This window comes from Peromyscus californicus, unplaced genomic scaffold (genome assembly GCF_007827085.1).
Source record: "Peromyscus californicus insignis strain IS unplaced genomic scaffold, ASM782708v3 Scaffold_7__1_contigs__length_154581171, whole genome shotgun sequence".
Classification (NCBI taxonomy): Eukaryota; Metazoa; Chordata; class Mammalia; order Rodentia; family Cricetidae; genus Peromyscus; species Peromyscus californicus.
Window position 1 is genome coordinate 19,031,893 of NW_026294595.1, and position 17,650 is coordinate 19,049,542.

Below are 17,650 nucleotides of genomic sequence, written 5' to 3' on the forward strand. Positions count from 1 at the left end.
AGGGGACTTGGAGACGTTTAAGGATTTAGTGACAAAAATAATACAGTACAGATTTTTCAGATAGTCTGAATTTTAAGTTTTTCAGAACAAAACATATTCTAAGCACTATTTAAGAAAGTAATCATTGATAATATATTTTCAGTTTTTACCTAGTTTAAAAGGAGATTTAAGTATTTTTAAATGAAAAACTATAATTCACTACTTATTCATGTCTTTAAATAAAATTATAGAGATTGTCCAATAGAGGCATCATCAAACAAAATGTGATTAATGATTCTCATCATTTATAGAATGCATTTATTCCTGACTTTATGACATTAAGTCTTACTTTGCACTTGTCATGCTTAGTTTCTCAGTTCATGATGTAAGAGTAGTCTAAATTTGTTATGTAAATGTATGTCTTTCAAGGAATCTTCCCCATGCTTGTAGCAAATTGGTGAGCATTCATAAAATATGACACTCAGCAAAAGTTACATACATTTGAAGAAACATCTCCCCAAAGCTGCAGTGTCACGGAGTAACATAAATTGAGATTAACCTGGCCTGTTGGAGGAAGTACATTTCTTGAGCAGTAAATATGGTGATTTCATTGTACACCCAGAAGAGGACAATGTGGCATATTTAGCTGTTGTGTAATATTTGTTGAAGATACGTTACATTCATTGATGCTGTGGAATATTGGTTTAATGATGCAAAGATGTGATGCATTCTTTTATGTTGCATTTGTTTAACTCTGTGAAGCTGTGTTACTTTGTCTATCTAAATTGATCTAATAAAGAGTTGAATGGCCAATAGCTAAGTAGAAGAAAGGATAGGCAGGGCTGGCATGCAGAGAGAATAAGCAGGAAGGGAAGAAGTGGGGGAGGAGCAAGAAAAGGAGAAGAGAAGACATCAGGGACCAGCCACCCAGCTACACAGCAAGCCATAGTATAAGAAGTAAAGAATAGAGAAAGATACAAGTCCAAAGGCAAAAGTAGATGGGATAATATAAGTTAAGAAAAGTTAAGAAACAAACCAAACTAAGACTGGGCATTCATAAATAGAGATAAGTCTCTATGTGTTTATTTGGGGGCTGGGTGGCAGGCCCACAAAAGAGTAAAGAGCAAAAATATGATAAAATAAAATAAAATAAAAAACCAACCACATTTAGCTCAAGTCAGTAAGCTATGAGTATCACGACAGATAATCCAAGGTGTACACATGATGCTAGAAAACACAGAATCTCAGTGAGGGATTTCTCACAGTGAAGGATTCCTATCCTGTCTAGTACACTTTTTTCATAGTTCCATCATTCTAGAAAGCTTTTATATTCTGGGGGAGAGCCTCTCTGACTCACTAAACTCTGTGTCTTTCTAGAATTATATCAAATTAAGATAAAATTTATTGATGATATTTTCTTACATTCATGAAAAGCATTAGGCTTGCAATTCAAGCCATGATCACTGAACTCTTCTTTTGCATGCAGATTTTGTCTGTCAAATGATGGCAGTAAAGAAGCTGTCTGACTTGGTTCAGTAGCAATCTAGATTGTTTATGACCTGTATCCATATATTGCTACTCGTATTCTGGTTTATCCGCTGTAGTTAGCACAATGTTAGGTTTGAAACTATTTAAGTAGCATTCATTCTACCTGTCCTCATTTATCCATTCCAAGGTTTTTTCTCAGAGCCTATCTGTCTCATATTTCTGAAACCACAACAGTTTAAGGACATTGCACTGAACAGTGGTTAAGACAATGTAAATATTTCCTAGTCTCACATATTCAAATATCTGTTTGGCTCCTTCCTAAGTGGGTGAAAATGAGAAAAGTATTTCTGCTTCTGAGCATTACATCTCTATTTGTAAAATAGGAATAATAATAATGAGTATTTTGCAGATAATTACAAGAAATAAAATGATATTATTCACATAAAGCCCTTTCCCAATGACTAGGACATATCTTTTCAAAATTCTTAATTATTTCTATTAATAAACTCCCATGAATTTTGTGAGTCACAAATACAATGACTTTATGATTTTAGGTATTTTTGAATGTACTTAAGGAAAGAAATGTTATAAATATACAAGGATAAGCTTAGTTATACACATAAAATGTCAAAGGAAACTGTGTGCAAATATGATCCAATGCTTTAGGCTAGATTGATTGTTAGTGTTAAAGAATGTTCATGTTGTCATATACATAAGAAGCATTGATAGGATACAGCTTTATAGGTGAACCTCTTATGTTTCAGTTCCTTACTTGTAAAACTGTCTCATATACTATGAATTTCTAATTCTAATTTTAGGAAATATTTATAAAGTTATGCTTTTAATATTTTTCAAAGCTGGAATCCTAAAAGAAAACACATATTACTTCACTTATAATTTTTGCTAGTAAGTTCCATTTCCTTCTAACTGAGATATACTTTATTCATAAATTCTTAATAAACAACAAGAACTCAAACAACATTCGATGCCTTCTAATTACTAGAAGTGGCCTCCTACATCACTGGTATTTGATAGGTAATCAATTGTTATTTTGGAGCATGGTGGTTATAGCTATTTTGTAATTTTGACCAGAGCAGAGATTATAATGCAGGAATAAGTAGTGAAATATTCTGAAAGATTCCATTATTGGACCAATAACTAACATTTGATTGGATGTATATAGATGCCAATAACTCTAATTTCATAGAAAGCATGTCTAGTACAAATACAACCAAAGCAATATATTAACCAATTTTTATGGAGAATTTTTAAAAGCAGCTAAAATATCTATGAAAAATGTCTAATTTACAGGCACACCATTACAATTGTTAACTGAGAGTTCTATAAGATTTATGTGGCAAAACCACGATGAATTTGAATTGTATACTATGCTGGGTTTCCTTTACTACATTTTCGTTTCAGATGAAGGAACTATTTTTAAAAGATTAAAATATAATTGGATTATCCACAGCTACTCTCCAGGGACCATCATCTCACCTTGGTCTTCCAAATTATGGGCAAAGAAGATATAATGAAGGCAAAGAAAATATCTTTAGTAAAATCAGAGAAGACAAAACCTATAGAAAGGGATCCCACCTAGGAACAAAAGTCCTAAAGAACACCAAGAGAAGAGACTAGATAAGAAATTTTCCATGAAATATTATAACTGTAATGTGAAAAGCATAGGATAATGAACAGGTATTGAAATACAAGAGAAAAAATGCCAATTCACTTATAATGGCAGGAATATTAGATAACACAAATCACTCAATAGAAAATTTTAAAACATGCCTGGAAAGACGTACTCTAGGTCTTGAAACCACATCCATCAAAATAGGTTTATTATATGCAGAAAATTATTAAAATTGAAGGTAAAAAATAAAAATTTTAAATGATAAAAGGAATTAAAGCATTCATGATGACTAAGCCAACATTAAGGAGGTTGTTAGAAGGAATACTTTAACCACAGAGGAAGAATAAAACACACCAAAAAAGTCAGAGGCAACAAAACCAAATACCAAGACAGGTAATCAAAAGAGTGAGTACATGCTATGTTTGCCTTTCTGGATCTGGGTTACTCATTCAGGATGACTTTTTTCTAATTCCATCCATTTACCTGCAAATTTCATTTTTTTAACAGCTGAGTAACACTCCATTGTGTAAATGTACCATATATTCTTTAACCGTTCTTTGGTTGAGGAGCATCTAGGTTGTTTCCAGTTTCTGGCTATTACTAGTAATGCTGTTTTGAACTTAGTTGAGCAAGTGTTCCTGTGGTAGGATGGAGCATCCTTCGTTTATATGCACAGGAGAAATGGCCATATTAGTTTTTAAAGTTGCTGTACAAGTTTGCAATCCTACCATCAGTAGAGGAGTGTTCCCCTTGCTCCACATCCTTGCCTGCATGAGCTGTCAGTTGTGTTTTTGATCTTAGCCATTATGACTGGTGTAAGACGAAATCTCAGAGTAGTTTTGATTTTCATTTTGCTGATGACTAAGGATACTCAACATTTCTTTCAATGCTTCTTGGCCATTTCAGATTCCCCTGTTGATAATTCTCTGTTTAGATATGCATCCCATTTTTAACTAGATTATTTGTTTGTGCCTAGTTTCTTGAATTTTTATATATTTTGGAAATTAGCCCTCCATCAGATATATGGTTGTTGAAAATCTTTTCCCATTCTATAGGCTGCAGTTTTTTTTCTTCCAATTTTAATGTCCTTTGCCTTATAGAAGCATTTAAGTTTCATGACAACCTATTTATTAAATGTTATTCTTAATGTCCGTGCTAATGGTGTTCTATTAAGGAAGTTGTCTCCTGTGCCAATGTGTTCAAGGCTATTCCTCACTTTCTCTTCTATCAGGTTCAATGTATATGGTTTTATCTTGAGGTCTTTGATCCACTTGGACTTCAGTTTTGTGCAGGGTGATAGATACAGATCTCTTTGCTTTCTTTTACATGCAGTCATCCAGGTACACAAACACATTTGTTAAAGTGCTTTCTTTTTTCATTTTTCCATTGTACAATTCTGGCTTCTTCATAAAAAAAAAAACCAGGTGTCTATAGATGTGTGGATTTACATTTGGATCTTCAGGAGCCTTTTCCTCTTCTGGGTTACCTTGTCCAGCCTTAATATAAGGGGAGTTACCTAGTCTAATTGCAACTTGATATGCCATGCTTGGTTAATACCCCTTTGAATCCTACCTTTTCCCAAAGGGAAATGGAAGAGAGGTGGATTGGGGGGGAGAGTGGTGGTAGGGAGGGACCACAGGAGAAAAGGTAAACTGTGGTCAGGTTGGAATATATGAAAGAAGAATTAACTTTAAAAATCATCATATTTATAAACACACTATTTCAAACAAATAAAGAAAAGATAAAGGTAAAAGGAAAAGCAAAATAAAGCAAAGGTACTGAGCAAGTATATAAGACACGTTCTTAATTAGATTATTTAAGGTGGGAAGACCTGTACTTCATCTTTTAGTTGTAGTCCACATAACATAATATGGAAGAAGCAAGCTTTTCTTTTTGTCCGCTTGCCTGAAATGTCACTGTCAAGTTTGTCTTCTCTGTTGCTGTGGCCAGGATTAAATCAAACTTTTGCAGGATTCCAAGACAGACTGAAAACCAGCACCTCTCCAAGAATCCTCTCGACATCTAGATTGGCATTAAGAGACATCTGTCTTCATGGACTGAACAAATATGAGAGTCTGACCTTTCTGTTGTGTGAAAACCATTGTTAGAATACCTAGATATACCATGTGAGTAAATCTAATAAATCCCCTTTAATATCAGTTCTACCATTTTTATTCCTTAAGAGTTCCCCAACAAATACATCACCTTAGGGTAAAATGATGGAAAAATTATTCCAAGAAAATGGAACTAAGAAACAATATCTAAAAAATATCCAATATCTAAAGGTTGGATTTCAAACCAGGGCTAATTAGAAGAGATAGACATAAAGAGGAACATTTATTCTTCATTAAAGGAAAAAAATCAACACACAGGATCCTAAACATGCTTCCACCAAACGTAGGAGGAGCACCAAATTTCATTTAAATAAATACTGCTAGATCAAAAACAGCAGATTAAATCTAACACGGTGGTTCTGGGTCAGTATTTCACACAGTTCTCACCAAAAACAAGGTGATTGAAAAAAAAAAAAACCAAGAACAATAAAAAACTAAATAGAGAAATCCTGTAGTTAAATGAAATAATAAATGAAATAGACCTAACAGATATCTACAGAACATGCCTCATAAACACCAAATAATACATTATTTACAAAAAGCCCATGGAGCTTTATTCAAAATAAACTGTATATTAGGACACAAAATAAGGCCTGGGAGGAGGGGACTGGACCTGCCTAGACTGAGTCTACCTGGTTGATCTCAGTCCTTGGGGGAGGCTTTGCCCTGGAGGAGGTGGGAATGGGGGGTGGGCTGGGGGGAAGGTGAGGGAGGGCGGGAGGGGGGAGAACAAGGGAATTGGTGGCTGATATGTAGAACTGAATTGTATTGCAAAAAAAAAGGAAAGGGAGGCAAGAAGGAGAGAGGAAGGGGGAGGGAAGGAGAGATGGAAACAGGAAGAAGGGAGGGAGGGAACAGGGAAGGAGAAAGGAGTAAATTTTACTTAAGATATAAAATTTTGCCTTATATGGAAAGAAAATAATTCAATAAACCTACTTCAGATTTCATTAGCAAACTACAAAAAAATAAGTATCAACAAACAGGAAAATTGAAATCACATCCTATGTAACCACAATGGGATAAAGCTAAATAGCAACAACAACAGAAACTACAAAAGTTACAAAAAAATAAAAAACCCTCATGGATCCTAAACCACCCACTACCAAATGATAATTGTGTCAATAAATAAATCTAGTAAAGGTATAAAAATTTCTAGAATAAAAGAAAATGAAAATGCAACATCAAATTCTGTGGGACATAATGAAGAACTTCGAGGAGGAAAGTTTACAGCACTAAGTAATCACCTAAGTAAGTTTGAAAGATGGAAAATTAATAGATTAATGGTATACCCAAAGCCCTTCTAAAAACAAGTAAAAATATCCTCCTAAAATAGATTGGGAGATATAATCAAAACCATGGCATAAATTAATGAAATAGAAAGGAAAAAATGCGATACAAAGAATCAACAAAACAAGTTACTCCTTAGAAAACATTAAAAATTAGTGAAAACAAATAGAGAGAAGATGCCATTTAACAAAATTAGAGGGAAAAGGGGAGACATTAAAACAGAACAGACACTGAAGAACTTCTGAGAATCCTAAGGACATACTTCAAAATGTATATTCAAACAATCTTGAGAAATTAATAGAAGTTAATTTCTAGATATATATATATATATATATATATATATATATATCTTACCAATGATCAATCAAGATGGAACAAATACATTTGAATATATGCATAACATTCAATGAGATACAAGTAGTGTTGAAAAATCACCTAAAACAGTGCCAGGGACAGTGGGTTCAACACAGAATTCCATCAGACTTTCCAAGATGAACTAATACCATCACTCCTCAAACTATTCCACAAAATAGAAAATGAAAGAACACTGCTAAATTATATTCATGAAATTATTATTGAACTGATACAAAACTGTCAAAAGACCCACTGAAAGAAAATTAGAGGCCCATGTCTCTAATGAATGTGGAAACAAAAGTTCTCAAAAAAATACTTGCAATTGCATTTCAGAAGACATCAAGAAGATTAATCACAATTATCAATTCTGCTTCATCCTAGAGATGCAAGAATATATCGATAAACAGACTCAAGTACATTAAGTAGACTCAAGGACAGAAACAGCATGATTATCTCAACAGATGTAGAAAAGGCCTTCAACAAAATTGAACATCCTTTCAGGTTAAAAGTCCTAGAGGATGTTGGAATACAGGGCACACATTTCAGAGTAATAAAGACAATATACAGCAAGTCTATAGATAACATCTTGAAAAATAGAGGAGACAAAGAACTTCTACTAAAATCTGGATTAAAACAAGGATGTGTACTCTTCACTCTTGCTCAATATAGTACTTGTAATCTTAGATAGAGCAGTAACACAAGTGAAAAACATAAAGAGATACAAATATGAAATAAAAAAGTCAAAGTATCCTAATTTGCAGATGATATGATTATATATACAAAATATTCTAAAGTTTCCACCAGAACTCTCCTACACTCAATAAACACATTCAGCAAAGTAGCAGTTATATAAATATCAGTAGCCTTCTAAAAACAAATAAATAAGCCTACCAAGAAAGAAATCAGGGAAACAATTCCATTCTTAATAACCATGTATGTATGAGAGAGTGTGTGTGTATGTATGTCAATCTAACCAAGTAAGTGAGAGGTTTATACTATTAAAATTTTAAGATACTGGACAGTAAATAAATAAATTGAAAAAAATAATATAACAGAATATGAAAAGGTATCCCACACTCATGGATTGGTTGACTTAATACAGTAAAAATACCCACCCTACCCAAGTCAGTCTACATATATAATGCAATCCTCATAAAAACCTCAAAACAATTATTCACAGAAATTGAGAAAAAAGTCATATTTCACATGGAAACACAAAAGATCAAATATAACCAAAATTGCCTTGAACAATAGGAAAAATGCTATATTTTCACCATCCCAGATTTTAAATCCCACTGTAGAATTATATTAACAATATCACCTTGGTAATAACACAAAACAGACTCACTGTTCAATAGAATAGAACTGTAGACCCGACACTGCACATATTACTAACAGTTTTATATCCACCCAGTTTTTTTGATAAAGAAGTCAAAGTACATATGGAGAAAAGACATCTTCAACAAATTGTGCTGGACAAACAAGATAGCTCCATATAGAAAAATGAAACTAGTTCTTTGTCTCTTACCACGCACAAAACTCCAAAATCATCAACAATCTCAACACAGGATTTGACACTGAATGCAGTAGAGAGAATGTAAGGAATAAACTTAAAATCATTGGCACAGGAAAGGTCTTTCTGAACAGGACACCAATACACTCAGAGCAACAATTAGTAAATTAAATGTCATGTAACTAAAATATGTATATCAAAGAATACCAGAATTTGAATGAAATTTCAAACTATAGAATGGGAGAATATTTACTAACTATACTTCTTACAGTTAATACATATAATATAAAATGAATAAAAAAACTAAATATGAAGAAAACAACCAATTAAAATGAGGAATGGAATTGATCACAAAGTTCTAAAAAAGGAGGAGATACAAATCACTGAGAAATGTTCAACATTTTTAACTATCAGGTAAATAAAAATTGAAAGTATTTTGAGATTCGATCTTGCCCCAGTTAGAATGGCTATAAAAAAATGAAAAAAAAGAAAAGGATGATAGTGTTACATGGTTATGGGAAAGAACTGGTATGTCACTATGTAAATCAGTGTGGAGGTTCCTCAGAAAGCTGAAAGTAAATATATCATATGATCCAACTATACTCCTTGTGCTGGTTTAAATGAGAAATACTCTCCATGGGCTTATGTATTTGAATACCCAATCTCATTTTGTGGTGCTGTTTAGGGAGATTTTGAGTGCCACTGCCTTTCTGGAAAAATACTTTACTAGGGGAGAGATTTGAAATTTCCTAGCATTGGCCCATTTCCATATTGATCTCTCTGTTTCTTGCTTGTTGAGATGTGATCAATCCTTAAGCTTCCTGCTGCCATGCTTAGAGCTTGCTCCCATGCCTTCCTACTTTGAGGGTCTCTTACGCCTTGAAAGAGGTATTTCCAAATAAACTCTTTCGTGAGTTGATTTAGGACATGGTGTTTTATCACAGCAACAGAAAAGCAAGAAATACAGAAGTCAGTACCAGAAGTCAGGTGTTAATGTAGAGAACTTGACCTTGATGTTTGGAGGTATTTCAAAGACTTTCTAATTTAGACTAGAAAAGTGATTGAATTTTATAAGCAAACCTTAATGGGGCATTCTAGTTGTAGACACTTCTGGTACAAAATCTGTTTTTTGTTTTATTTGTGTTTGTTTTATTTTATTTTTTTAACCATTTCCTGAGAACTTAGCTAAGGGTAAGTTGAAACATAATAGACTAATTTCTTCTGAGGAGGAACAAACTATGAAGGCAATATAATATTGAGTCTGTGCCACAGTTACAAATGATTTCCCTTAGGCAAGTCAATATAAAAAAAAAAGTGCAGTAGGAAGAAATCCAGAAGATAAAATTTCAAGAGGAAAAGAACACAAGGAAAGTTAATGTTGCAGCCAAGGCTGTGGTAACAGGGTAGTTGTAATTGTGAAACTGGTTAGTGCCATTAAGGAGGTAAGCTCACTCTGCAATAAAACTAAGTGAAGGGTACCTTCAGTGAAAGGACTCACAGAGCTAAGCTTCTAATTTTTGAAAAGCAACTTAGGAAATTTACAGCTCCAGGAAAACAACTGAATACTGCAGCTTCTGCAAATAGGATTAAAAGTCCTGAGTATTTATTCCTTCTGGTAACATTATTCACATATTTCCATAAATTTAGAGGCATGGACTTCTCATAAGTAAGGGAGTCTTGGCTTCTTCCTTTGTATTTCAGACAGTACTGAGGCCAGAAAACATAAGGCATGGAAGCACCTGTTACTCTCTGATACGCCTTTGATAGAAAATGTGAAAGGGAAGCTTGGGTGACAACAAAGACACCACGATGCTGGAGGTGCCAAAGCCACAAGACATTTCCCAAGAAGAGTTCCATACAGAGAGTTTAACGAACTAAAAAGAAAGATATGTGATGCACACAACAAACCTTGAAGGATTGAACCATCAATCTGTTACTGGAAATGGAGCCACAGGATTTGATATTTACCTTAATGGGTTTCAGTCTTGTTTTGTTCCAGAAGTTCCTCACATTACCTCATTCCTCCATTTTCAAACAGAAATGTATGATTGAATGCTGAAAACACACAATTTGTTTTTTTTGTTTTCACAGAAGATCACTTTAAGAGGTTACCTTGAGTCTCTGAAGTAGAGACATGGTCATTTATACAGGGCTGGTGACAGATATGATTTACTGTGCATTTTAAAGTTGGACTAAATGCATTTTACATCATAATAAGCCTTTTGGGGGAACTGAGTACAAAATAGTTGTTTGAGTTAAGACACGTTCCCAATAGGTCCGTGTGTTTGAATACTTGGTCTTCATTTGGTTGTTCTGTCCATGACATTTTAGGAGGTGTGGCCATACAGAATGAAGTAAATCATTGGTGAGTTTTGGGATTTCATAGTCCTGGACAGTTTGTCTCTCTGCTTCATGCTTGTGACTAGAGTGTGATCTATCAGATTCCTAATCCTGCTGCCATGCCTGTCTCTTCTGCCATGCCTATCCCTCCCCCCATGGTGGACTAGTCGACCCTTGTGCTTCCAAAAGAGGTAAGACAATGTAAAGTTTCCTAAATTGCTTTTGATCATGGTGTTTGATCACAGCAACAGAATAGTAATTAATACACTACTCTTGGGCATATTCTCAAATGAATTTATACCCTAATACAGAGAACCTGCTCATACAAGTTCAGGGATGCTCTATTCAAAATAGCCAGGAAATAAAAAAAAAAAAACGCATCCAAATATCCTTCTACTGATAATTGAATAATGAAAATGTGGTATCTTTACATAATGCTTTATTTTTTCAGTTGTTAACAAAAATGAAATGGAAGAACTGGAAACAATCACTCCAGTTAAGTTAACCCAGAACCATATAAGATATATGGTCCACATAATCAAAATTCTATTAATCAAAAATATAGGTTTGAAACACTGTAAAATTACACAAACTTCAGTGAACAGTACAATTTCACATTTCTTCTGCTTTTCCTTAATATCCAGAAAAACCCCACCCTCCATCAAAGAAGGATGGGTGAATTCTGGGAATGTATCTGTCTTAGCACTTACGCAGGGAAGGAAAGTATGTAAAAAGCAGAATGCACAGTGTGAAAAGCCATGGGTCGCAGACAAGATATGCTCTTTTTACTTGCCCTTAAAGAGTATTTTTAACTCATGATAACCTCATGAGGAATCTCAGTGGGTAGTCTTTTACAATAAGAAAATATTCAGAAAAAAATGGGAATATCATTTTGAAGGCTAATATTTTAAATGAAAATAAGATAAACAATAACTTACTCTCAGTGTCCATAATCCAGGAAGAGCTGACATCTCACACTAAAGTCCACCACAACTCTCCATCTACTTCCATTATGTTCTACATAAGCATTGCACATAGTTATGAAAACTAAAGTAATTATTATCTTGTCTTTACCATATATCCCAGAGTGTTAATATCTGAAAATTGACTCTTCACAAGTTCACAATTCTCTTACTTGAATCCTCAAAGTTATTTTTATAAGAGCACATCTAGGTTTATTTAAATATGATCTTTAAAAACTGTACCTTTTTTTACTTACTTGTAGATGCTTTACCAAGTAGTAGTGATTAAAATACAAAGCAATTCAACATTCCATTGCAGATACTTGATTTCAGTAATATCTATCACAGACATACAAGGATGGTGCTAAGCAAACATCATAACAGTTGAAAATACAAGTGAGGAGAATCCTATATGAAAATGCTAACCCAAAGTCTATTTATGTGGGATTTTATACAGTAAAATCTGACTAACCACACAATTTTTTTCCAAAAATAGCTACTAGGAATCTGAATTTAAAGTCTACACTTATTACTTAGCTTTTTCCTGTAAAATGCTAATGCTTATTCTCTTCATATGCTACTGCAAATCTTCACTCTGATTCATAGAAAAGTATTCACAGGCTACTATTTTGACATTTTAGTGAGTTAAATATGTTTGAAAAGAATGAGGAAAAAAAGCGTGTCAAAGAATTTTTTCAAACAAAAAGTAATCACAGAATATGAGCTACCTGGTGATATTTTAGGAGAAAACAACTACATCATCTGCACTTTTTTTGTTAAAGTAAATTGGTTCCTGTATCAATTCAGTTTACATTCCTAGTAGACAAAAAGCTATTTCCTTTCAGTTTACTACAGATCTCTCCAGAGTCTAGGACATTTGGCAGGCTACCTGCCTCCTTGTGTGGGCTTCCTGTTAGCTTCTTGCAACATATTCTAAATCTCAGTCTGTTTTGTGAATATAGGAAAAAAAATCAAAAGAAGCATCAACAAATGACTGCTCATCCTTCTGGTGGGCAGACTGTCAAGCAGTAAAGGTCAGTAAAAGGTTGGTAACCTGAATATCCTAACATTAAGGGGTTGTTTTACTTTCTTTCTCTCTTTCACAAGTGTGTGCGCGCGCACGCACGCGCGCACACACACACACACACACACACACACACACACACACACACACACACACACACAAATATATATACAGAGACAGGCAGCTGTCCCGGCTGCACAGGGAGAAAGTGTGAATTTCTCAAAACAAATGCATGAGAGAAAAACATGCTATAGGAATAAAGAGCATAAACTACAGGTAAGTGGTACCATAGTGGAAATAATATTGAAATAAAGTCTTCTTTCTACATAGTAAATAATTTTCCACCTTACCAAGCTTTAAAAACATTCATTTTCATTATAAAGACGTGAGTGTTTAGAAATATATGATAGGAAATCATTACATTTAAGAGTTTCCAATTGCTAAAACAAGAATTGTATTAGCCAGCTTTTAAAAGAGAAACATGGAGCTATGTGACTGTGTTTTAAAGTTCTAGAATTAGAGCATCAACCACAAACTCCACTGGGAGATGTATAGCGTGTAAGGTGTCCAGATATGTTATATTATAATGATGCCTCAGGATGTTAGGGGATTTTAAAAAAGGAATAATTCAGAGTAAAATAAGTATAAGATGAGAAACAGTAAGGAAAGATGCCTTTTTGTAGGCACAGTCACATGGATCTGTGAAAATCTGACTTCAAGAGGTCCCATGTATCAGTAGAAATTTCAAAGTAGAGTAGGGGTTGGATATATATGAAAACATGGGCTTTTACAAGGATAAAGACTCCATACTTGAACTCTAGGGTTCAGGTATTTGAGAAAAATCTCAGGATGTTTATGAATACAAACAGTTCTTCTGTTTTCAAACAATAAAGTCCTGCTATCAAGATTCTCTAAATATCTCCAGAGAGAGAATCTATAACAATATTTCAGTATCTCCCTTAACACATCAGCCTCTAGCCCTACCATATAACTGCAAAATGAGGAGATTCACAACACTTGTTTGTTACTCAAAATATAATGTATCAGTTTGTAACTGTTATTAAAATATAGGAAATACAGGTTTAAATCACTAAGTAGATGTGAGCATTCATGTGCCATCCTTTTAAAATTTCCCCATGCATTATTGTGGAAAAAGCATTTGCAATGTGCTATCTTAAATGTAAATTAGAGCAAATTCACAAATGATTGAGTAAAACTATCATGTATTATATCACTCCAGTTACAGGCATCTGTTATGGAGTTGAGTTTCAGTCCTCAGCCTCATTCTAAGACCCAAAGCTTAAGTACAGTTCAACGCATAACTGACTATAGGATGAATGCAGTCCTCCCTCTGAGTTTTCTCAAACCTAATCAAAATGAACACCCACGCAAAATCTTTACAGCACAGGTTTATTAAATGTTTTGTTTTTAATTTACTAAAAGTTTTTAATAATTATATACAAATGACCTTAAGCAAGAAAATGGATTAATTACCTGTTAAAAATATTTATGTTCTGAAACAGTCAATATTAAGTCTCAAAATAGCAGAAAATACGATGTAACTTTTGAATTTTTATTTATTTTGTGTGTTTCTATGTATGTATTTATGTTTGAATGGCTGAGCACACAAGCCACTCTCTGAGGAAAGTCATTTATCTCCTGCAACCTTGTGAGATTTAGGGATCAAACTCTGCTCATCAGGCCTGTAGGAAGTACCTCTACTCACCATGCCATTTTTCTGGTCCTATGATATGGATAGCATAGCTTGCTATCCATATACACATGGCGAAAATAGTTCCTCATTTCTTATGTATTCGCTCTGTATTTAGACCTACTGATTTCTTATTTTCCTAAGGCACAGACAACCTCACTCAAATTTCCTGACCATGTATTAAAGGAAAAAAAAAATCAAAGCACATGCCAACCCATCCTATGGTTTTGGTTGAATATGCTCAGTGTCAGGATGGAATAATCACACTGAAGAGAGTAAAAAGTCACTGGAGAAAGGTCAAGCCTTCTTAGTATGGTCATCACCAGCACTTTTATTTCTGATAATTAGTCGAGCAGAAATTTTTTGTTGAATTATATCTTCTATCAAAAACAATATCATGTTCAAGTTTCAGGATTAAACTACAGAAGTCACACTCTAGCCAGGAAGTAATTTAAATTTAATACCTCATCCTATTTGACTTTATTAAAAGCCTTGCAGAAGACAACGCAGCTAACCAGCTAGTGAAATTAACTCACCTACCAAAGCCCATAATAGGGGGATTGGTGAACAGTATGGGTGGAGACTTTATGATTAACTGTGCATACCAAGTGTTAACGGACAATTATAGAACACTATGATAAGCTACAATGGTTGTGTGTTGTTAAGACAGTTTTATGGAATTATATTAGGAAAATTACTTAAGACCTTCATAGTTGCTCTTCAATGTAAATGGAATTTCAGATCCTTATGATTTTAATTATCTTCACAATGAGGAATCTTTGTAACTGCACTTAAACAATTCTGAGTCACTCAGAAGTCCTATATTTATTTTGCACAAATTTCGTCTCTTTTAATCAATTACTAGTTTAAATGCTTTCTCTTCTATGAATGGCAAGTTTACATATTTGTGTACAAAAGGGATGAAATTAGTATTTAATAAATGTTGATAAAAGAAGTTGGACTTAAGAGTTGCTTTTCATCTCATCTCGGTCTTGACACTTCCCAAACAGGATACCGATACCTTGCAGTAACTGGTGACTATATTCTTCATTCTAAATTTTTAAGAAACATTGTACCAGAACATAATTGCAAATATTAACATTTCAAAAGTAATTTTCACAATCACAGTCATCTATTAAAATGGAACCAATATTTTATTCACTTTCCTATTCTTTCATTATGTTTTGATTTACCCCACAATTTCTCTAAGCAGCTCATCTTTTGCATTTCGTTCCGTCTTACCCTATGCTTTCTGTAAACAGCTCATCAATTACATGTCCTTCCATTTTAATCCCTGCTTTTATTAAGCAGGCCATCCACTTTATTTCCTTCCATCTCAGTCTGTTTTCTGTAAACAGCTCATCTAAGTTTGTTAGGACTCTCAGAACACTGGAGCAAACGTGTCCATGTCCACTTGCTTCTGAGCTGTGATGAGTTTTTTGTTTTTTTTTTTTTTTTTCTCTGTATTTAGCTCAGACTACGGCACCAGTGCATGGAACCGACCTTTGTAGCTGTGAAGCACTCACCACAGTTGGCCTCATCAGAGGCATCTGCGCAGTCTGGGTCCTCATCGCAAACCCACAGCTTGGAGATGCAATGCTTTGTAGTCTTGCATTGGAAATAGTCAGGAGAGCAGCTGTTTTCAGCTTAAAAAGAAAAAATATCTATTAATGTGCAACATTCAGCATAAATGGATATGCTATTTATAAAAAGCTGTTAGACAAGTGCTTGAGACAGTTCAATGAAAACTTCTCTTTTCATTAATGGGGTACTGAGCAGAAGAAACTTAAGTTTTAATTCCTGTAATGTGCAACCATTCGCCTCCCTCACTGGAAATGGAAAGAAAAACATATTTTGTGATGATACATGAATAAAATCAGCCTTTGTTAATGAGCTTCAGATTATGTGTCTGGAAAACACTTTTTAAGATGAAGAATTCAGTCTCCCAAAATAACTTTTAAAATATTTTTAGAGCTCATTCTTATTCATTTTATAAGCCAAATGACTAAACTTGAAAGATTATAAATGAATGAGGAAATAAAAAGGCATAATGTTTAATAAAAATCCTCAGAAGTTGTGTGTACTTTTGGAGGGAGTGGTAAAGGCTTGACTCAGACTGTAAACTGCATCACTATTCTGGCCACTTTAAGGACCCCCTGCTAGGGTGGACATCTGTGTGAACTGGTCCTAACACTATTCAGAACAAAGGGTCTTAATCAAATTGCTGGATGGCTGCATATTATTTACTGATACAAGTTTTAGAGGAAAAAAATCAAACTACAGCAGGATAGAAATATTCACAGCAGTGTTGTTGAAAACCTGAAATTTGACAGGTGCTCCATCCTTTGGGTTCTCTCTCTCTCTCTCTCTCTCTCTCTCTCTCTCTCTCTCTCTGTGTGTGTGTGTGTGTGTGTTTACATACATGAACATGTGACTGTCTATCCATTTCTCCAGGTGGAATATAGTACCTTGCCTTCTTTTAAATGCATTTGACATTTGGATGAAGATGGGAGTATAATGTGACAAGAACAAAAATAATTTACTATTATTCTTTCAAGTAGATTTTAGGGATTACTATGTGAAGCATCACTTGTAACTTACTTTGTTTTTATATTGAATAATTTAAATAGGTATTTCATGGGAGAAAAATCCCTAATTAAAATGGAGCTGATTTTCCATAACTCATTAATGAATAGGCCTAAAGTACCTATACTTAATAGCAAGTAAAGTCAATTAATGAGAAAACATCTTGTAATCAACTGCTATGATGTTTGTTTGATGCTTTGCTTTATAATTACATGGTGAGCACATCCTGTCCATGTCTGCCACAATCTCCAGGTAGCTCTTAAAATAAAGATTATTGGTATCTTTTCATTTTTCTCTCTGTTTTATGTAGAACTTAAATGATGCATTGTAATTGATACAGTTTAGTCATTTCTTGTCCATATTTTTTCTCTTGTATGACTTTATGAAGATTAATGTTTATTCATTCTACAGTCCAACTGGACAGGACATTCCATGTGACTTACGACAGTCCCTTTCATCTTCCTCGTCACCACAGTCATCTTGTCCATTACATCTGAGGTTTACTGGAATACATTTCTGGTTCTTGGTACACTTGAACTGACCTGGCAGACAGACATGTGTGTCTAAGACAAAAAGAAGAAAATAATGTGACCTAAGACCCATGTCTGAATTTAAATCAGTGCAGTCATGAGAAATCAAGGCTTAGATGTATGTGCCCC

The 17,650-nt window shown here is 34.1% G+C and overlaps 1 protein-coding gene across 5 annotated transcripts in view; it reads right to left on the minus strand.

The window, feature by feature from the left end:
• The window catches only part of Lrp1b (LDL receptor related protein 1B), a 1,950,932-nt gene that overhangs the window by 216,219 nt on the left and 1,717,063 nt on the right, over positions 1-17,650 (minus strand). For all 5 annotated transcript variants that reach the window (XM_052726598.1, XM_052726596.1, XM_052726595.1 and 2 more), the window contains 2 exons: positions 17,435-17,554; positions 15,932-16,051 (listed from right to left, as the gene is read on the minus strand). In XM_052726598.1, coding sequence (XP_052582558.1) covers positions 15,932-16,051; positions 17,435-17,554 — 240 coding nt within the window. The remainder of the gene's footprint in view (positions 1-15,931; positions 16,052-17,434; positions 17,555-17,650) is intronic.